At 43.7% G+C, this 23,555-nt stretch overlaps 1 protein-coding gene across 1 annotated transcript in view; it reads right to left on the bottom strand.

Annotated features, from left to right (window-relative positions):
• Positions 1–23,555, bottom strand: part of PAPPA (pappalysin 1) — a 271,571-nt gene that overhangs the window by 136,837 nt on the left and 111,179 nt on the right. The window contains exons 8-9 of the mRNA XM_055427748.2: positions 13,760–13,888; positions 8,220–8,311 (exon numbers count right to left, since the gene is read on the bottom strand). Of these exons, the coding sequence (XP_055283723.1) occupies positions 8,220–8,311; positions 13,760–13,888 (221 nt within the window). The remainder of the gene's footprint in view (positions 1–8,219; positions 8,312–13,759; positions 13,889–23,555) is intronic.

The raw sequence follows: 23,555 nt of genomic DNA, 5'->3' as shown, positions 1-23,555 counted from the left end.
TAACTGTGTTATGAGTATGTCCATTTTCCAGAACAGAAGACTGGGACTCAGAGGATGGGAGATGCTCAAGATGACCCACAGAGTGATTAAAATCAACAGACCTTTGAACTCAGGCTCTTTGGCCTGACATTGCCATGACAACGGACTGAAGTGTCAAACTCCTCCTAGGCCAAAACACAATGTGGCTATATTCAAGGGAGGGTGAGCTATTATAAACAAAAACGCAGCCCCAAACACAGAATGGCCCTAAGTCAAGGGCCTGGGGTTTGTGCAGTGGAATGTTTATAGGGTGATAATAACTGAAAATTGTCGTTTTCATGACTCATGAAAAAGGCACAGGGAGGATCTATACATTCACTTCCGCTTCCTGCTGTGTCAGCGGCAACACAGCAGAAACAGTGGAAAAGAGAGGCTCTCGGCGGCTTCTGGTGGGGCTCATCTGGATGCTGGATGCAGTCTTTGAAAACAGGTGGGCTGGAGTTAGGGTCTCCTGCTCTGACCCAGTTGGCTGTATGCCTTCGAACAATTCACCTACACTCTCAGTGTTCCAGTCCCCTCATCAGCAAAATGGGCGTTCTTATTCTGAGGAAGGGTAAATGAAATCATTTGACAAAAGGGCTCGTAGCACAGAAGCTGGTCCAGTTGGGTGCCTGATAAATGAAATAATTTCACGGTCAAGTCTGCAGACTTTGCTTAGGTACTGTGAATCCCATCTCTGCTTTTCCTAGCTATGTGACCTTGGGCAAGTTATTTAACCTCTCTGAACCTCTACACAACTGGGATCAACGTCATTTATGTCATTGGGGTCCTGGGAAGATGGACATAAGTTTCAAATTAATGATATCAATGACAACAACAGCAGCCTTAGCAAGCACATACATATCACCTACTAGGTATCACTTATAAAATGTTTTGCATACTTAACCTCATTTCATCTTAACAACTGTGAGAGGCAGGGACTATCACTAACCCATTTCACTGATGAGCAAACTGAAGCACAGAGAAAATTTGTTTGGATCTTGCTTCTCACCCAAAATCCATGCCCATCATCATGATATCCATTCTAGCTGACAGATCACCACCATTGTCACCACCTCCACGACTACCACTCACACTTCTCTTTCCTTCTTTTAAAGACAGGTCTTCAAGTTAAAAGACGTTTCATTTCAAGAATGTATTTTGGCGACGGTCACTGTGTTTTCCATGGAGGGAGGTCTGAAAAAGTATGTACGGCCAGGAGACGTTTTATTTTTTTCTTATTTCAATTTTTTTTTGGTAAGGTGAGAGGTGGGTCATCTATTATGATTTCACGTTGTTAGAAAGAAAAATAAAAATAAACACAACTCCCAGCAGAGCCCATGCTTCCGCCTCTTCCCCTCCCCCTACCAGATGCTATTTTCCTTTTTCATCAGTGTTGTTCTAAACTCTCATCAGAATATCCACCAAGAAGACATAGCGATTCATCTTCTTGTTTTCCTTTCTCGCCTTGGCTGGGAGCAGGCCAGGGCAGCCTGACAGAGGGGCCACAAGGCGCGGTGACCCCCGCCCCTCCCAGGGACTGGTGGGGAAATGGATTGATCCCTCCCCACAACCCCCTTATCTGCTTGCTCACAGATAATTTAGTTATTGGCCCTGGCTCTAGGACAGGGCTGGGGATGCTGTGTCCTGAGCGGAGACAAAGTGATGCTAATGGCAGGGAACGGGGGAGAGGAGGAAAGAGCGGAGCAGGTGAGAGAGGGAGCCAGGCTGGGAATGCGCGGTGTTTGTGTCTGCAAAAGACAACGTGGGAGTCCACTGGCTTTGTTTGCTTAACTATGTATCAGCATCAAGCAGCATTTGAAACCCCAAAACCCTTAAATGGATGCTTGACAAATTGAGGATTCCTCACTGTCAGACAGGGGAAAGCAGCCTTTTGACCCTCAGCACGCTCACTCTCATTTCACAAAGGGAGGAACTGACACCCCCCGAGGGGAGATCCCAAGCTGCAACCCGGGCTCTGGGTCTGAGCTGAGACCCTAGCTCTCCTGAAGAACCCGGGGCAGTAAATCAAGGTGGCATGAAGAGCCTTCTGCAGTCACAACCCCTATAATGGCTTAAATGTCATCTCTGAAGGTAGCACGTTTCCAGCAACGCTGGAGATATATGACTGAGTATGACCCCTGTTGGGGATGCTTCCCATTTTGTCTGACTAATTTGACCATTACCTCCCCTCCTTCAGCTTTTATCAGCAGCCTGTCTGTAGTTTATGACTCAGAGCTTTAGACACAGAATTCCCAACTCTGCGAATAATGCCTCCAGCCAGAGTCGTTCGGGGTGGGGTGCGGAGAGTTATCAGTTTACTGATGATACCACATTTTTTTAACCAAAAACCTCAGGCCTGGGGTATGTTATATGTGAAAGAGGGAGAAAGGACAAGATAATTTCCACGTTGCCGGGGACGCAGCCTCATTGCCTAAGAGGTCTTGTGGGTGGTGCTCCTATTAACAAGCAACTTATTATGTGTTGGGGATGAGGGCTCTGGGGGAGGGACAGTGGGAAAGGGAAGTCCCGGGCTGTTGCATAATAACACATTGGCACCTTGGGAATACTTCCGGATGTGTGGGCTTCTGCAGCGTGAACGAGAATGCCACCATAAATCTGCCACCCACCCTCACACTGCTGGTACCAGAGCCAGGGAAAACATCAGCCCGGCTCAGCTCGATGGTCAGCGACAAGAAAACAAATAAGGAGGAAAAGAAGGCAGGAAGAAAGCATGGAAAGAAGCAAGGAAGGGAGGGAGTGAGGGGGTCATTCAGCTGGGAGCACAGCTGCCACAGAGAGAAGGCAGAGAGGCTCTGTACTTAGTCTGGAGATAGAATCACAGTTCTTTGAGATGAGTGACCTTGGACAAGTGAAGGCATCCTGTGTGTATGCTCTGGGCTCAGTCTTGTCAGAACTCTTCACAAAACCCTGAGGACTACAGTCCACCAGGCTCCTCTGTCCACGGGATTTTCCAGGCAAAAACACTGGAGCAGGTAGCCATTTCCTACTCCAGGAGATCTTCCCGACTCAGGGATCGAACCCGTCTCCCCTGCATGGGCAGGCAGATTCTTTACCACTGTGCCACCTGGGAAGCCCCTTCAGGCATCCTAGTAGGTCTCAGATCCCTCATCTGGATGTAAGGGACCTCCACAGGCTCACTTTAAACAAAGGTGCATGACATAGGGCAGGCTACCTGGTTCTATCCACATGTGGTGGGCAGTGCTGATATTCACACCCATCTCTGTCCACTGAGGAAGTACTGGGTAATGTGCATCAAACACATTCAACTTGCTAGGAACGGGACTGAACCTCACCGCATCTGACGACAACAATATTCAGTAGGGCTTCTAAGTGACAATCAGCAGAAACCACCTCTGGCTAAGCCAGGCAAAACAAGCAAAATCTATTCAAAGAATGTTGGATACTTATGGAAGACTCCCTGGGAGGCCCGGAGAGTGTTTTGCAGGCTGATTTTGAGCTCACAGTGAAGCCCCAGGACTGTTTCTGTGAAGACATCTCAGAGCTGTGGCTACACAACCGCCGGGCGCTGTCAGTGGTACTTTGGAAACACACGGGTTGTGGCCGCTCCCACCATCTTCATCAGATTGATTTGATTTGATGAATCAGAGTCCCTGTGTCTTCTGATTCACTCTCAGGTCGATGTGTCTGACTGGTGATCAGGGGAGAGGGTAGGTCACATGCCCACATTCAGCTATAAGGAGGACTGGAGGGCAGAGGTGCTGCCATTACTAACTTCTTTTCAAGTTTTTACTGAATGTGTTACTATATTGCTTCTGTTTCGTGTTTTGGTTTTCCTGCCACTAGGCATATGGGATCTTAGCTTCTCTATCAGGGACTGAACCCACACCCTCTGCATTGGAAGGCAGAGTCTCAACCACTGGACCGCCAGGGAAGTCTCTGCATTAGCAACTTCTGCAGTGGGGCTCTGCCTCACTATTATTACAACAAGGAGAGTTCTTTCCTAAATCTAGAAAAGGGATTCAAATAATGTGTCCACAAATACAGGCAAATATCTTCTGCAATGAAGTCCCAGGCCTGCTCCCATTTTTCGGATGAGAACACTGAAGCTCAGCCAAGGCCACATGTCTAAGTCATGGTGTCAACCCAAGTCAAGTCTCATTCAAGCCTGTTCTCCTGGCTACCACCTTGACCACTGTCTTGACATGTGTCATGATGAGAACATCCACCCCAGCAACGCCTCCCACATTCCAGTCCCATTTCTCTGACTCATCTAAGCTGGATCTTTTGGGAGCCACAGATTCACTGTCTGTTTTTCCATTATTCTTTTTAAAGGAAGATGTTTTTCTTCCTCTAAAGCCGTGGAGTCTGTTCTTGGAATGTAGTTCCCAGGCGCCGGGATCTCTGGACAGACTTTCTTCCTGGAATGTCCTGTCCCTCAGAGTCCCTAGGATGGACTACTACATGGTGAGGTGGGGGTGCCTAACTGAGGTGCCTCCTCTAACACAACCGCAGTCAACAGGCAGGGGGAACACAGAGCCTTCCCTGGACACCATCCACACCACTGACAGTTCTGAACTCCATTCCATTAATTCATTAAGTGAACTGTTCCATAGCAATATGTTCCTTGCTCATACTCCCAAAGCCCTACCAGGCCAAGAGCTGTCTGGTAAAAAAAATATTTTGCAGGAGGCTCACCACCGTGAGCCCTGGAGTCAGACTCTCTGGGTGAAAGTCCCAGCTCGACCACTTGACTGAATATCCGTAGTTCACCTCCCCACGCCTCAGTTTCCTGGTTTGTAAATGCAGGGTACTGAAAGAGTTGTTAGGAGAATGACACTTTAGAAATGTGTCCGGCATATGAGAGGTGCTCAATACATCGCATCAGCAACAGCAAAACATTTAGGATCTACTGGAGAATAATCGTATGTGAAGTAGATCTAGGGCCTTCCCTCATGGAACAGTGGCTAAGAATCCATCTGCCAATGCAGGGGACATGGTTCCCCCTGGTGCAAGAAGATTCCACATGCCAGGGAGCAACAAAGCCCGTGCGCCACAACTCCAGAGGCTGTGCGCCGCAGCCACGGAGGCCTGCACACCAAGAGCCTGCGCTCTGCGCCGAGAGAAGCCACTGTCACGAGCAGCCTGAGCACTGCGGCTAGACAGCAGCCCCACCTCGCCACAAACAGAAAAAGCCTGCACACAGCAGCAAAGACTCAGTGCAGCCATACAAAGACAAACAAATTCTTAAAAAATAACACTATAAAGCAGATCTGGAGGTTCCGAGTCTCACCCTCGTGGTAACTTCCTCATCTTGACTCTTGACTCTTCCCCGTCTTGAGTATTTCCGTGAACACAGCTTGAAAATCAGGATCAGTTCCAGTTACTCGGGCCAAAGTGTAGGTGGGGAAACAATGCCTCTAGAGGCAAAGCAAGAGAGGACCAGACTCAGAGTCCCCCAGGCCCCACGACTGTAGGCATACAATGCAGTTATTTTTCCTAAGAGACGGTGAACCACGTCATAATGTTCATCTCCTCTTTGCACTAATCTCTAGCAACCAATAATATCAAAGACCCCAAATCTGTGGACCAACAAATGTCATCTGTAATGAGCCAGATAATAAATAGGCTCTTCAGCCTCTGGGGTCTCTGTTGCTGCTGCTGCTGCTGCTGCTAAGTCACTTCAGTCGTGTCCGACTCTGTGCGACCCCATAGACAGAAGCCCACCAGGCTCCCCCGTCCCTGGGACTCTCCAGGCAAAAACACTGGAGTGGGTTGCCATTTCCTTCTCCAATGTGTGAGAGTGAAAAGTGAAAGTGAAGTCGCTCAGTCGTGTCCAACCCTTAGCGATCCCACGGACTGCAGCCTACCAGGCTCCTCCATCCATGGGATTTTCTAGGCAAGAGTACTGGAGTGGCTTGCCATTGCCTTCTCCGGGGGTCTCTGTTGCAACTACTCAATTCTATGGTTGCAGCAAAAAAAGCAGCCACAGATAATAAAAGATGGGTGCACTGTGTTCTAGGACTTCCCAGGTGGTGCAGTAGCAAAGAATTCATCTACCGATGCAGGAGATGCAAGAAACATGGGTTCGATCCCTGGGTCTGGAAGACCCCCTGGAGGAGGGTATGGCAACCCACTCCGGTATTCTAGTCTGGAGAACTCCCTGGACAGAGGAGCCTGGCGGGCTACGGTCCATGGGGTCGCAAACGGCCGGACACGACTGAGCATCCACGCATGGTGCTGCATTCTGTACTATTCTCTCAGTCGTGTCTGACTCTTCGCAACTCCATGGACTGTAGGTTGCCAGGCTCCTCTGTCCATGGGATTTTCCACGTAGGAATACTGGAGTGGGTTGCCATTTCCTTCTCCAGGGGATCTACCCAACCCAGGAATCAAACTCAGGTCTCCCGCATTGCAGGTGGACTCTTTATGGTCTGAGCCACCAGGGAAGGCCCCTGGTACATTTTAGAAAACTTTATTTACAAATATAGGCAGTAGACCAGTTCCAGCTCATGGACTGTAACTTGCAGACCTGTTCCACAGACCATACTGTCCTAACTTCACCACATTCTAACTCTGCCCAGAAGCCCTTGAGCCACATGCCATCTTAACGCTAGTAAAATGGGTGGACATCATCCAGCAAGATCTGAGTGTACTGTTGGGTGTCATGAGGATGATGTCCACGGTGAGAGATGGTTCAAGCAGAGCTCACGATAATGAGAAATAGTCACACACATTGGAAACCACACAGCAGAAGTGCAGGTAAGGCTTTTAGAGACCACCTAATATAATCCTTTCAATTTATGGGAGGTCAATCAGAAGTCCAGACTAGGGAGGTGACTTGGCCAGTTTCAACGAACACGTTCTCAGCATAGCTGGGACCAGAGTGCCTGGTTTTCTGACATGTAATCCAAGGCTCTTTCTACTATACCACTAGGTTCATATCAAGATTTGATTATGAATTACACTCAAATCAAGAGAGAGAGAGGGAAAAAAAATCTGCTCTTTAAAAACCCAAGTCCCTGCTCTGCTGTCCTTCCCCCTCCGTATCTTCCTTTTCTTTCATCCGCAAACAGGTGTGGGGCAGCTCTATTGTGTTGCTCAGCCCTCACTTGGTGCCAAGGAGAAAGTAAGTGGTCAGTAAACGTGTCTGAGAATGGAACACACCATAAATGATATGTGGTTAAGAGCTCACAGCATGCCAGGAGAAGGGAGGTCTAAAAACTGCTCTGTGATGTGCTGCGAACAGTAGAACCAAAGACATGAACAGTAGAACCAAAGACATTTCCTCCCCTTCAGTCCTCCAAGAAAATTGCCTTTCAGAGAGAAATCTTCCCACCAAGGGTTTCCTCCTTTCCTTAGATGGAGCACCTCTGTCTTTTGTACTTGCAAATGAATTGTGATTAGTTTTCACCTCCAGCCCAGGGGATTAGCCAGGGGACCTTTGATCTTCAGGTATCGATTTGCATCTTAAAGGAAGCATGATCTCATCTGGGCCAGCTCAAAATTCCATCCCTGCCCCCCAACCCCTGTCTGTTTACCAGCCCCCGGGGTTGACCAGGGGCCTCCCAAGTGGGGCTAAAACAACAAGACCAGCCAGACTCCGAAAACAAATTTCCCATCTGACTCGGTGAAGGTGGGAAAAGGACATTTGCTTTCTAAACATGGGCTGGTCTGCGATTCCTCTTCCTCAAGACAGAGAGCCTGGATCCTGGCTGGAGGCTGTGGAGTAAAATGAACTAAGCTTGTGTGCAAGAATCAGACAAGATCAGGTTCAAGTCCTGGTTCTGTCTTCAAGCCTAACCTGTGTGACTCTGGACACGTTTCACAAGCTCTCTGGCTTCTACATTTTTCTCATCTCTAAAGAAAGAATAAAAGCCTTAAACATCTATACAAATAATAACCATCCCAGACAGTTGACATGAAGAAGAGCAATAAATGCAAGATGAAGCTGGATCACAAGAGTTATCCATTACCACGGTCATCTATGAGAACATAAGCTCCAGGAGGGCAGAATACCTGCCCTCTGTCTGTCTGTTTCCATGCCTGTATGCACTAGTGCCTAAAACAGAGTCTGGCTCCCAGGAGGCACTCAATACATACGTGCGATAGAAAGGAGTGAATCATCATTTAGTTATAACCATTGCTATTCTTGTAACTGACTAGCCATATGGCACCGTCCACTCCTCCAGTGAGGCCCAGAGAAAGGGCAGACTTACCAATACAATTGAAGGAGACTTCCTGCCGACAGAAGAGCGAGCAGCCATCCCCATTGATTTTGTTCATGTCATCACACTCTTCACCTTGGCTTCTGCAGAACGGATATGGAAGGAAAATTTATCACATCAACTTCAGAAGCCCAACTGGGACATGGAAAAGCCCTCTGGGGGCTGTGAACGTTTTGATCAGGTCTCGGACAAGTCCCTTCCCCTGGCTGAGTTTCTGTTTGTTCCAAACAATGTAAGTTTGTGAGGTCCTTATGGCTGTCCTACTGTGTGTTTCTCAGGACAAAGCAGAATTCCTGCTTCAGACTCATTCGCTGACATCTTCTGTTAAGTTAGTAAGTCAGAGGGGAGGAAGAAGAGGACGAATCAAAGATCCAGACTTTGCTCCCATGTCCAGGAAATCACACTTGCACTCTACAATGGTGGACTGAGGGAACTGTGTAGTTTCTAAGGTATAAATGCTGTTCTCCTTGTGCCCTGCTCTGAACCTTCTGTCATAACCCCAGCGTACATAAAGGTAGCTTTTTCTCCTACACACATTCAGATTTGATCTTCCTTAGATCAGAGAACACCGCCTTCTCCGTTGGGTGTGTCATTTCATGGTGTCAAGAACTCTAAGGCCTGGGACCTATGCTGCTAGGAATTAAAAATGCCTCCTCCTACTTTTTAAGGAATTATTTCCATCACCGAAAGATAATTTTGCAGTGGTTAGGATGGGCAGAAACTGAGCCACACTCTCTGAATTGGATCTAGAAGAGAAGGAGGATTAACAACTGAAAGACTGGTTGTGTTACCACTGTCTGGAAAATCTCATCCCTTTAGTCACAGAAACTTGGGTTTAGAGACCCGTATTCCCAACTAATTGTGTGATCTTAGACAAGTCTCTTCGTAAGGCTCTCCAACCTCTGGCACCTAATGCCTGATGATCTGAGGTGGAGCTGATGCAGTAATAGAAATAAAATGCACAATAAATGTAATGAGCTTGAGTCATCCCTAAACCATCTCCCATCCTCCCAGTCCACGGAAAAAGTGGCTTCCATGAAACCGGTCCCTAGTGCCAAAAAGGTGGGGGACCGCTGGTTAATCTCTCTCTGATCTTTCTATCTTTGACAATTTACATCAACAAAAATTGAAAACAAACTTTCCATTATTTAGCCACAGTAAGCACATTTCAAGTCCTCAATAGCTGGATGGAGCGAGTGGCAAGTGGATCAGAGAGCACAGAATCTACTTCCACTATTGTAGAAAAATCCCCTGAACGGTGCCATTCTAGATGTTGAATCTAAAGTGTCTGTCTGCGATGCAGGAGACCCAGGTTCGATCCCTGGGTTGGGAAGATCCCCTGGAGAAGGAAATAGCAGCCCACTCCAGTATCCTTGCCTGGAAAATCCCATGGACAGCGGAGCCTGGTAGGATACTGTCCATGGGGTTGCATAGAGTCGGACACGACTGAGCGACTTCACTTTTGCTTTCAAAACGGAGATAGTTACACCTACTCCTTAGCGTCAGTGCAAACATGGAAACTAACTTAAGGTTGCGGGCCAGGTTTGCCACACACAGTGGACGATCAGAGAGCCACAGTCCTCACGCCCAACCACCTGTCCTGGGATGTCTCCGCAGAGCATGTGGCAGTTGTCCCTCTTTCCCCAGATACCGGATGGGAGTCCCGGCCTGGAAGAGGCCTCAGACTTTGCCTTTCACCCGAGGAAATAACAAAGGGAAACATTTGTTGCTTTTAGGAAGTGTCAGAGTACCAGTATGGGGCCTTGTAATCAGTGCTTACGATGACTAGGACATTGTATTGATCTCTGAAGAGCCCCCCAACTTCTCTCCTGCTTGCAAAGCCATTAGCAAAGAATTCTATATTCCAAGCAGGGCCCATATTCAAGCAAATCTTGCACACTGGAAATCAGCGACGGCCTTGTGATTCTTAACTATTTCATAGGTTATCTGGGGAGAGATTTTTTTTTTTTTTTTAACCTGGGCTGGTTTCCCTAAGCCACAAAGAACACTTCTAACCCTCCTTCCCTCACCACCCAAACAGTATGTTCTATTGGTTTAAGCAAAACATTAGGGTCACCACAAATATCTTCTAGGCATGCCAGATCTATCATTAGATAGACAAGTTCTGAGAAACCTTCTTTGACCTCGCGGGCTAGAGTGGGTGGCCATCTTCTTTAAGTCCAAAGACAAGGGGCTCCATCTATCACAGGGCTTGTCAAACCAACTACCTTTGCCTGTTACTTGAGAGCACCCCATCCGAGGCTTTAGGAAGCCAAAGGATGTGACAGAGTCTTTATCATCCTAGCACCCTGACGCCTGGCACGGTGTCTGGGAAAGAGGAAACAGCATGGAGCTATCCCTTCACTTGTTGGTTTTGCAGGGCCATCAGTCATGGCCAGGCAATGGTAAATCCAGATGAGAATGTGGGTCCTAGGCCTACACCTTGTTTCTGCTCCTTACTGGGTATGTAAGCTTCAGAAAACCATTTTAATCTTTGGGGGCAAGGTGCCTCTTTTGTGAAGTAAGATAATCAGGCCTATCTCACATGGTTGTTGGAAGGACCCAAGGAGATGATAGTGTAGCACAGTGCCTCCTGCCTAGTAGAGTCTCAATAAATATTTATGATTATCATTATACAGTCATCCAGTGCTTTTATTCATCAGAGGCCTCACTGAGTGTTGAGTCTATCTGTATTTCTTCGTAAATTCCTTTGCATATATATAGCAAATTAGCATGTATCATCCCATGAAAAATCCAGTTAGTGAAGATAACAGCCCTTCTTACTCTCAAAGTTTATTTATTTATTTTTGCTTAGGCAGTCATCCATAAGTTGCATTCAGTTTTCTACCAACTATTTCAACAACTATTTGGTACCTGCAGGTAATTCAATATCTATTTGATGTCTATGAAGGTTATTAATCCTAGGTATAAAATACTAAAAAACTTTGCTCAGAATGATATTTAAATTACTACTACTACTAGAAGTTTTAGGTCAGTGATAATATTGCTTGCAGTGTTTTATCTGTATATCTATGAAAAGTGAAAGTGTTAGTCATTCAGTCCTGTCTGACTCTTCGAGATCCCATGGACTGTAGCCTGCCAGACTCCTCTGTCCAGGGATTCTCCAAGCAAGAATAGTAAGTGGGTTGCCATTTCCTATTCCAAGGGATCTTCCTGACCCAGGGATTGAACTCGTGTCTCCTGCACTGTGGGAAGATCCTTTACCATCTGAGCCATCAAGGAAGCTCTATCTATATCTGATTCCAAAATGGACAGACAGAATTGTAGACCAGATCCTACATGTAGTGAGTTTCTTTTTTATTCCAACTGAACTGAAGGCACAATTAGGGGTTGTTGGCAATGACCATGACTGTCTCCTGGATGTTCTGGGTATGTAGCTTAACTTAGACCCACAGAAGATGCAGCACTTTCCCTGGAGATGATCTTGTTCACTTGCTCAGGGTTCTATCAGACAACAGCTGGATCAAAAGCTAAAAGTCGATGTCTTCATGTGGAAGTAAACAGTGAGTATCTTCCCTTTGCCCATTTTTGTTACATTAAGTGCCCGAAACCATATCTTCATGTTGGATTGTTGCACTTGGATGAGGATCTTCCATGCACGCAATAGGACACCATCAATGTCAATCTCTGACAAGTGTGGAATATGCTTGAGGAGTCAACTTCTTGGCAATCAGGTGGTTTGCATCATAATTCAACACTTAAAAATCCTTATTATTAACCCCTTCATATTGAAATCTAGATAATTCAGCTTTGAAATGATAGATGCAGGACGTTTAAGACGTGAATATATATATATACCTGAGCTACATCACTTCAGCAAATCACTTGAAATTGCACAAATAATCAATACTGGTCTTTATCAGTGTTAATAGTAAAAAAAAAAAAAGTCATTTGTTATTTCAAAAACTTGACTTAATCCCCTGCTGGTAGCAGCTGGTTTATTTCAGGGTGTTTAGGGGAGCAGTGTCTTGCATATACTGCTATCCTTTTGCACAATAAGTTGGGCAGATGTAACTCACTGGCCAGCATCTGATCACATTCTCGACATCTGCTTCTCCCTTCAGTGCTAAGCCATGATCAGAAGGCAAACTGCTCGCCAATAGCGGTGTCTGTGCAAATGCGTATTCGTGTACACACTCTTTCTCTGCATCCCTGCAGCATCCGTGCTGTGCTCCTAGCTGGTCCCTTCATTCCACAGCAGCTTCCCAGTGTATATTACACACCACAAAATCATCAGCATCCAGTTAAACTGCTCTTGACCTCCAGCACTAGTGTCAATGATAAACCAGTGAAACAGTCTCTGAGTCCTTTTCTTTCATTACGTGAACTATACCTACGAATCAATTCATGTTCTGCACATCAGTGAAATAAATTTTCTTTATAGCGCCCCTCCCCCTACAGAAATAGTGATTGCAATCCCATGGTGCACAGATACTTCGTGACCCCCAATGGTGCCATTTAATGAAGGAATTTTGCCAATAGCGTCTTGTGTCATCTCCATAGGTAATGCTTATTATTAAATCTGCCAATAGTTTTAAAAGTCCCTTAGCAATAGTGTGATTTGTAACTGTGATTACAATAAAGAACACAGATTTAGCAACAAGGAGTTTAATTGTGAATGATTCTCAGTATCTTTTTTCATCTTGAGGGCCAAAACTATTTAATTCAGTGACAAGACATTTTTGTGCTTACTCTGGAGGGAAAAAAAAAATCCCAAAGATTTCCTTTTTTTTTTTCTTTTTCAACAATACAAAAGTCTTGATGGCTTCGTGCCACTGTTTCTCAGTTGCGTAACATCTTGCCCTGTGGACAGGGGATGGATGGACTGATGTTCTGATAAAATCCATCTTCTAGACACACAGCTTTATATCTTCTAATCACACTTTTCCTTTCTTTCGGCTGCTTGTGTGGAATCTTTACATTTACTGATTCCTTTGCCTCCTGTACTTACAGCCATGTTCAGTGTTCACTCTAGAGGACTGTTTACTATTTATGGTTTCAACATTACAGAGAGTTGAAATAGTTTGCTGTTTTTATGAGACTCTGACCCGTTTTGTAAATTGTTGATATAACACAATAGAAATAATAAATAAACTTTCAGTTTTAACAAATGTAAATGGCAACCAGCAAAGAAGGTAAAAGTGTTCTCACGCAGGTGCCCTGTGCCCTGTTAACTGCATGTGGACTGAGGTGGAAGACACTAATAGAATCTGCGCAGCACACGGGACATGGTCAGGAACAAGAGCACCGTGGTGGTCAGTGCAGAATGGTGGCTCTGTGGAAATCTCACGCTACTGCACATTTGAGAACTGTGTGTACTCAACAAAGAGTCACTGCTTCCCTTCTGAGGCCTGCAAGCTACTTGCAGATGAATCGACTTGCAGATTGCTGGGGCTCCCTCACAGCTCACACCCTGGAGGGTAGCCCATAAGCTCTTCTCTTTGGCACCCTGACCACTTTCGGGCATAATTAGCATTACCCCCACCATGTCTGCAGCTAGACCTCCTTACCTCTGAATGATGCCATCGCCACAGTACCCACTTCCATGGGTGTATGTGGCAGCAGGTGATGGCTCACTCTCTCCATTTCCTGAAATAGCGATGACCCAATACTGGTACCTACTGCCGAGATGTACATCTCTGGAAAACATAAAAACATAAGGAAGACTATTTACTATACAGATGCAAGGCTGCGGACAGACCAAATGGACCCCCTTGAGTACATTTCTACTAGTCTGGTTTGTTTTTGATACCACCCACATATTTAATCATTCAATAATTTTTATTTGTTTTTATAAATTTTATTGAAGCATAGTTGATTTACAGTGTTATACTAATTTCTGCCGTACATCAAAGTGATTCCTTTGTATACATATACACATTCTTTTATAATTCTTTTCCACTATGGTTGGTTACAGGAGATTGAATATAGTACCCTGTGATATACAGTAGGACCTTGCTGTTCATTCGTCTTGTACATAGTAGTTGGCAGCTGATAATCCCAAGTTTGTAATCCTTCCCTCCGCCATCCCACTCTCCTTTGGCAGCCACAAGAATGTTCTCTATGAGTCTGTTTCTGTCTTGTTGATATGTTCATTTGTGTCACATTTTAGAATCCACATATAAGTTAGTTATCCAGTAATTTTTCATGTCTACTGTGATTAAGCCACTCTCCCACCTATGATGGGCTATACTGAAATGTAGCATCAACTGACACACAACCATGAATATTACCAGGTGGCGCTAGTGGAAAAGAATCTGCCTGCCAATGCAGGAGACACAGGAGATGTGAGTTCGATCCCTGGCTGGAGTAGAAAGTGGCAACCACTCCAGTATTCTTGCCTGGAAAATTCCATCAACAGAAGAGCCTGGCGGGCTACAGTCCACGGGGCCGCATAGAGTTGGATACGACTGAACAACTGAGCACTTTTTATCTTTAATTCTTTATTCTTTAGAATAACCCTGGTGGATAAGAAATGGGTGGTATGTGGCCCGTAACGAAGATGTCTTGGAGAATGCCATCTAGGAAAAATAAATGGGATGAGTAAAACACAGAGGTGGGAAAGCATCATGCCAGATTCTGCGGGCACTGTCTGATCTACTGCCCTCATTTTAAGATCTGAGCAGAAACCCCATATAAGCAAGCTAGCCCTTTCCTTACGTTTCACATCCAGTGACTATCCCTGCCACTTGCTCTGCCCTGTGCTTCTCACTCTTGACTAAAATAATAATAATAGCAGCATCTATTAAATGAATGTCAAGCCTGGGGCTAAGCACTTTCACTTTCTCTGTGTTTTCTCATTTGAGAATCAAAACAACACTACATGTATACTAGTAGTTTCATGTTTATTTTACAGATGATGAATCTGAGGCATAAAGAGATTAAGCAACCTGCTTACAACCATATGGCATTAAGTTATATCCTGCACTCTGCCTCCCTAATTCCTATTTCAGGTCTGCTTGAACAATTTCACTCCTTGCAAAGGGAAATCTTGCTCTGCAATTGCAATTCCAGGCTTTGGTTCCTGTTAGATTTCCAGTTTGCCTAGACTGACTCTCTCCTCTGCGCTCAAGACCCCACAGAGCAATGCCTGTTCCACTTTCCTGGCACTCAATCTTATACCAGATCACCTTCCTCCCCTTCTGATCTCTTAGCTCCTTACTTGAATTCCCTGCCATGAAAGGAACCTGGATACTGGCAATTATCTTCCAGGGCAAAGATATATTTATCCACATGACCAAATCACCACCCCCATTCCCCTTTTTGACCATTTTCAAAGGGAAATGTTATTCTTCTCTTTCATCTCCCTCTGTACCAATTAATTATGTTTTAATAATTAAAATGTGTCATGGGAAAAAAGAATGCACAAAATGGTAATGAAGAGAATTCCTATCAGATTCCAGAGTAGGGGTGAAGGGGGATTCATAAACAAAAGGATGGTGTCAAAAAATCTCAAGTCCTCCTGCTCATCTGTTGTTTCAGCTGCTGCTCGGGCTGGGGCTGTTTGGATAAGACCGATAAGATAACAGGTGCAGTGACACAGACAGTATCTCCTGACTCTCAACACAATGAGGAGCTAGAGTTTATGAGCACTGAAGAAGGCTCCCTAAGAACACGGCCCTTCTGAGAATGTGGGACTTATGACCCAGCAGAGAGCTTGTTTTAGCACTGCTGGATCAGGTAAGAATATTGAGGGTAGACCAGAAGTCCCTGGAGATTCTCGCAGCGCTCTGTCAAGGAAAGCCAAGTAGGTGAGATGCATAAACGTCATGAGATATTATATGTATAACCGTACGAATAATGGTTGCCTTGTAAACCTCTGGAATGCTAATTTGTTGATATAATTAGAGGCATCTATAAAAGTTTATTGGCTATTTGAACCACCTCTAGACCAATGAATGTATACATTTTCAGATGGTGCTTTTGAAACTGAAATATTAGAGCAGGGGGAAGAATGGCTTTCCCAGGGGATGCATGAAGGCCCAAGATAAAGATGACATGCGCTCTACTGTACATTAATTTTGCTTTAAAATATGGAGGCTGGGACTTCCTGGAGGTCCAGTGGCTAAGAATCCACCTTGTAACACCAAGGATGTGGGTTTGATCCCTGGTCAGGGAACTAAGCTCCCACATGCCCCAGGGCAACTAGGCTCATGCACAGCAACTACTGAGCCTGTGCACTTCGAAGCCCACACAGCACAACTAGAAAGTGCATGTACCACAAACAAAAGATCCCGCATGATGTAACAAAGATCCGGCATGCCACAGCTAAGACTCGACACAGCCAAATAAAATTCAAAGAAATAAAAAATATGAAGGTATGCTTTATATTTAACAATTATGGCCCAATTAGGGAATAAAATTTAAAACAACTCTACAGGCTACCTCCCAGGCTACTGGGGCATATGGTCGCTGTCTGAAGCAGACGGAGCACTCGGGTGGAAAAGCGTGAGACTGTGAAGATTCTGCCTCTATCTTGTGTTTTTCATTCGTGGTGTGCATCCAAATGATTTACGCCTGATGATATTTAGGGGCTCTGCTAGTGTTTGTGACTGTTTTCTCCCCCACCGTGCCTGGCCTCCTCCCCACTCCCTCCTCCTCCGTCTCAGTAAACACCACTTTGAGGTGAGCAAACTCATGTTTCCATCCTGGCTTCCTCACTTGCTCGCTGAGAAGTCACGGCAGGTGTTCCAGCGCTCTGAGCCTATTTCAAATTAGTCAGAAGCCTGGTTTCACAGCATTTTCCCACAGGGTGAACGTGAGAACACATAAAGCACCTATGTGCCCGATAAATAGTTAACAAATGCTAACCTGTTACTATTAATGCTAAATTGTCAGCATTCTCATCCACTGAGAGTTTTGCCATGCTCTCTTTACTAGAGGGAATGGAGTGACAGGTAACTATATATAAACTTGGTTTGGTAAACCCACGAAGACGAATAAGACGGTCATCTACCACGTGCTTCATGGTTCGATGGAAAGTCTCCTTTCTGCCACACTGTTTGGTGAGAACACCCTCAGGGCATGCAGCTCTCTCTCTCTCTCTCTCTCTAGGAGGCTGTTTCAACTTTTGAAATTTCTGGATCCTAGAAGGTTTGTCTTTACCCTGGGGCAAAATTGATTCCCCAGCAACTTCCGCCACTGTCCTTCTTATTACCTGCTGGCGTTACACAGGAAGTATCTGACTGGTAGAGAAACCTTAATGCCCTCCTTCCAAACAGGGAGTGCATGGCTCATGCATGATTATCTCTCAGAAGCCTGAGAGTGGCTCGTTGGAGTAGGGGTTGTTATCCCAAGTTTTCACATAGGAAATTAGAAGCCATTCCCATCATTAAAAGGTAGAAAAGGGAAATCAGGGCAAAAATGCCATGAAAAAGATTGTATTTTTCCACTTAAGAATTCCTGTGATAAAACTATATTTTCTCCAAGTTAAAGTCACAATGAATGCTAAACCAGGGCTCTTTTCTCAAGAGCCTAAGGCAGAAGAGAATTTTTTGAGAAGGACAGGCTATGGCTTCTGAAGGCTTTGCTGGAGGTTAGGACCTATTTAGTGGTTGGCCTAAAAGTAGGACATTTATGTCAGGTTGTTCCTTTCAGCTGCTCTGAAAACCATCTGGAAAGTCTTAATGCTGTCACTGGAACCCCTTCCCCTCCTGAGTCTCCCACATCCAGGCAGACCCTAAGCCTTGTCAACTTCCCCCAACAGCTTCCATGTCTTTCCCTGTGCATCCTTGCTACCACCTACATCCCAACCTTGACAGCTCTGGCTCGCCCTCTTGCCTCGAGCATATCCCCTTTCCAGTATCGCCAACACCATCAGAATATTCTTAGATCCAAAGCTACTCTGCAGCTCAAAACCTCCCCGTGTAGGGCAGTGATGGGAACATGTCTCTGCCTGAAACTTCCTATTTCTCTTGCTTTAAAACTAAAATTCTACCAGTTCGTCTGAGACACAACTAGTTTCATCACTCCTGATCTCTCTCATAGAGCTCTGAGTGCCAGTTTATCTTAAAGCTAACCTCCGCCAGAATTCAATCATTCATGAGTCACATCTCAGATTAACTTCAGCCTTTTAGCTAGTAAGTTTAACTGGCAGTATTTAAATGTGATGAGATTGTCTGGCTGGTTTTGAAGGGTGGCTTGTTTTGCATCCTTGGTATGACTTTTTTTTTTTAATGTTTTTATGTTTAACCATCATTGTTTCACAAATGTCTCAAATGACACATCTGCCTTAGGTTTGCATCTCTGGCAATTAGAAATAAAAACACTGCCATTTCTAAGTGGTCAGACTTTTCAGTACTTTTCCTCAGAGATGTATTGATGGTGACGTGCATCAAATTCGGAGCACAACCTGAAATTTAGTGAAGATTATAAAATCACTATCTTAAGAAAATATATGTTATGAAGGAGTCTAAACACGCCATGACCTAGCTTTTGGCAAAAACGTCCGTTTCTTAAAATGTTGGTGTGCAATTAGTATCATGACAGGTCAATTAAAAACCCCTCTGAAATCTACAAGCAAGTCACTTTCTTCCTCTCAGTCTGCTTTCCTACCTTTTAATTAAGATGTATGATTCTTGCCCCATGCCACCGTGAAGATAAAATGAGAGCTACAACAGGAGAAAGAGGGTGGGGAACATCATTTCACCGTGGAAATACCCAATTTTGCTTGCTCCAGGAAATTCTCTCTGAGCTTCTTGATTCCTCCTTACTGACCTCCGACTGTTTCCATAGAATAGCATTCATTTATCATACACTCTCTATAGTCTGTGTAACTGAACTGTATCACACTTTTTTGATACCCTACTTCTAAAATAATTATAGCAATTGTAGTTTCCATTTGTTGGCTATTTACCACATGCCAGGCACTATGCCTGGCACTTCATATGAGTAACATCATTTAAGCAAAACAGCAGTCCCTTGAATATTTACTCTGAGAAGTTTTTAGGTGGGGAAACACACACCTCGAGAGGTGAAGCTACCTGCCTATAGTCACACTGCTTTTGTCACAGTCTGACAAATTAGCCAAGTCTGATTAATTCCATCCCAAGACACTGCGCTCTGAAGGTGAAGACCCCGGCTGTTACAAACCAGAAAAGACAGCAGAAGTGAAAAGATCAAGTTTTTGAATCATGTAGCATCTGCATACAAAGACCAGTTGGAAAGTTCTAGAAGTCAGGAGAGACACACATTCTCTTAAACACTACGAATGGCTCACTCATCAAGGGCAAGCCGTTCCTCCTCTCTGATCATCCGTTTCTTCATCTACAAAATGGGACTCGGGAAGAGTGTGACAAGCAGCTCTAATTGAACGAGGGATGTGGTGTTGCATCTTCCCGCCACAGGCTTTTCTACAAGCTAGAAGCTGCCTCAGCACTTAAAATTCTGTGCTGAGAAGGATGTAGTTCTAAATCTGCCACCCAGACTGACTAAGCTGGGAGACATGGTGGGGGGGACCACCTAGGATGCCTCTGGCTCAGGAAGAGCCCAAGTATTCCAGGGCTGCCTTGGGCTAAGGATAAGAGGGTAATCCCTGGATGCTTCATACACCAGCTTCCAGGCACGGGAAAGGAAGGAAACAATCACTTTTGGAGGCTCAGATGATGTGCCCAGGCACACTATACATACCATTAGTACTGTGTTGATTAGAAAATATATTAATCATATAGAAAAATACAAAGAACATTATAACAAATCCCCTAGACTTACCACCCAGCTTTGTCAAATTAAAACATTTCGCCATGCTTTCTTCCTCTTTTCTTTTTGGGGAAAAATAAATAAAAGATACTGTTTTGTATTTTTTGTTTTCAATCCACTATTTCTCTCTCACATGAGTGTTTTTATATCTCTTGTGCCTATGTGTTGCTCTGCATGTTTTAAATTTCCTAGGTGTTTTAATACTACATGTATTGTGTGTAGCTGTTTTTTTTAAACCCAGCATTGCTTTTGAGATCACACATACTGATCATATAGATCAATGCAGTAATATACTTCCTTTGAGCACACTTTTCCTGATAGGCACCCAGATTATCTCTCTGTCATTATTACTGTCATCGTTGGTAATCTTTTTGTTATTTCCAACAACACTGCTTGAAACATACACGTTCACGTTCCTTTTCACATAAAGCATGAGTGTCTGCAGGAAATACATCCAAAGTGGTATTGCTAGGCTGAAGATAATTGCATCTTCAACTTTATTCAGTTCAGTTTAGTTCAGTGGCTCAGTTGTGTCCGACTCTTTGCGACCCCATGAATCACAGCACGCCAGGCCTCCCTGTCCATCACCAACTCCCGGAGTTCACTCAAACTCATGTCCACAGAGTCGGTGATGCCATCCAGCCATCTCATTCTCTGTCGTCCCCTTCTCCTCCTGCCCCCAATCCCTCCCAGCATCAGAGTCTTTTCCAGTGAGTCAACTCTTCCCATGAGGTGGCCAAAGTATTGCAGTTTCAGCTTTAGCATCAGTCCTTCCAATGAACACCCAGGATTGATCTCCTTTAGAATGGACTGGTTGGATCTCCTTGCAGTCCAAGGGACTCTCAAGAGTCTTCTCCAGCACCACAGTTCAAAAGCATCAATTCTTCGGCGATCAGCTTTCATATTGCTAAATTACCCTCCAGAAGTATACCAATGAACACACATACCAATAGATTTTCCATTGTTCCAGGTCCCTGGCAGCACTAGATTCTACCAAAAATGTAACTTTGTAGCTAATCTGATGGGTACTGAATGATATTTGGGCTTCCCTGGTGGCTCAGATGATAAAGAATCTGCCTGCAATGCAGGAGATGTGGGTTCAATCCCTGGGTCAGAAAGATTCCCTGGAGAAGGAAATGGCAACCCATTCCAGTACTCTTGCCTAGAGAATCCCATGGACAGAGGAGCCTGGTGGGCTGTATGTAGTCCATGGGGTCACAAAGAGTCAGACATGACTGATAGACTAACGCTTTAGGGGCTTCCCTGGTGGTATTATTCTACTTTGCCTTTCCTTGATTACTAACAAGCCTGAGTATCATTTCATATGTTTGCTGACAACGTATGTTTCTACCTATGTTGACGGATTGTCATCACTCTGGCCTATTTTAAATTGGATTCTTTTGTCTTTATTGATAGGCCATGCATTTACAGATACTAGATACTGATCCTTTGCAATTTTTTTTTTCATTCTGTTTAGGTTGTTTTGTTGAATAAACATTTTTAATCATTTCCTTCATGATTTGACCTTTTCATGGCCTGTTAAATAAATGTTTCTTTACTCCAAGGTATTCAGAAACACAAATAAGTCATCTCCCCTATTTTCTCCCAATAGTTTTAAGCTTTTATTTTTACATGTATGGCTTCAATCAACTACAAACAGTTTTTAAAAGGATGGTGGTAAGGACTGTGTCCCCCCAAATAGAGATGAATCATTTGCCTGACATTATTTATGTAAAACTTAATCCTTTCACTACTGAATTGTGACCCATTCTTTGCCATATATCATTCACAACTTAGATAAGCTTTCTTTTTTGGGGTGGGGTTATCTTGCTTCATTAGTTTATTTTTTTCCTATTACCTTATCAATAGCAGTTTGTCTTAATTTCCATAGTTTTAGAAAAGTCTTGATTTATCTACAAGTCCACTCTATACTTTCGTTTTCTCCATCAAAAGACCCTTTTACCCTTTCATGTGAATTTTCAGTTTTATTTTCTGAAATGCCTGTTGGGATTTTAATTCCAATTTCATTGAATTTATACATGCATTTGAGGATAAAATACTTCTTTATGACATTGTATCCTCCCATTTAACTATATAGTTTATCTTTATATTTATTTAGGTCTCCTTTTATGATTTCAGTAAAGTTTTTAAAGCTTTCTTCATAAAAACTGTGATGATTTTTTATTAGGGATATATTCCTAACTCTAAGCATTTTATAGATGTCAGTGTTCCAGTAAATGGTAGCTTTAATCTCTCTATCTACCCATCCATATATATAAGCATATTTGCATGTATATCTATATTTCTATCTTCATGTCTTAGAGTTGACAAAAATAATTTATAGATTGATATTCTATTCATCAGTCCTCATAGGCTGTTTTATCAGTTCCACTAATTTGCTGATTCTTATTAATTTTTTCTATGAAGTCTTTTATAGACGACGGTCATGATAGTTTAGTTTCTCCCTTTTCAATCCTCAGAAATTGTGTTGACATTTTCTTGCCTAGCTGGGTCAGGTAGGACCAATGGTGTTACTGGTTTTGTTTTTTTTTTTTTATCATGAAGGGACTTGATTTTATTAAGAGTTTTAAAATTCTACATCTAGTAAGACAATTTTATTTAAAAAATATTTTCATATGCTGGTCTTGTGAATTACATTCATAGACCATATAACTCTAACATCTCATTTTATCCTGGGAAAATCCACTTGATGCAATGTATATGTATTTGTTTGAATTTGTAGGTTTTAATACATTGATATATTTCATGTGCTAGTATCTTATATGGGCTTCCGGGGTAGCTCAGTTGGTAAAGAATCCACCTGCAATGCAAGAGACCCCAGTTCGATTCCTGGGTTGAGAAGTTCCCCTGGAGAAGGAATAGGCTACTCACTCCAGTGATTTTGGGCTTCCCTTGTGGCTCAGAGGGTAAAGAACCTGCCAGCAATGAGAGAGACCTGGGTTTGATCCCTGGGCTGAGAAGATTTCCCTGGAGGAGGGCATGGCAACCCACACCAGTATTCATGCCTGGGGAATCCCCAGGGACAGAGGAGCCTGGTGGGCTACACTACATGGGGTCATAAAGAGTCAGACATGACTGAGCGACTAAGTACACACAGTATCGTATATAAGATTTCTTGCTTTTTTGATCATACACTTAATTGATCAAAAAGATGTTTTAACCCTCTTCATTTATTTACTTGTCTGCTTGTTTACTGTCTTATATATTTATATGCTGTGTTGTGGACAGAAATACTGTTCTATGTGATACTTATTCTTTGATACTTACTGTTGTCATTTTGTGTCCTGGGACATAATAAATTAAAAAAAAATGTTCTATACATTCTAGAAGAAAATATTTATACTTAATTCAGTATCAGGGTTCTATATATTTTTGTCAGATGAAACACTTTTTTGTGTGTGTTGTTCAAAGTCAACTAAATTATTATTCTATTTTTTTTCTGCTTAGTTTATTAATTATTGAGAAAGAATGTTAAAATATTATAATACCACTGTGGATTTATTGCCTTGTTTTTTTAAAGATAAGTGTCATAGTCAATTTATATATTGACTATGGGTATGTTATTTGGTATATACAAGCTCAAAACCA

Source organism: Moschus berezovskii, chromosome 7, assembly GCF_049115385.1.
Source record: "Moschus berezovskii isolate FMDL1 chromosome 7, NW_MosBer_1.0, whole genome shotgun sequence".
NCBI lineage: Eukaryota > Metazoa > Chordata > Mammalia > Artiodactyla > Moschidae > Moschus > Moschus berezovskii.
The sequence above is the reverse complement of the archived record's forward strand: the minus strand, read 5'-3'. Positions and strand labels throughout refer to the sequence as shown.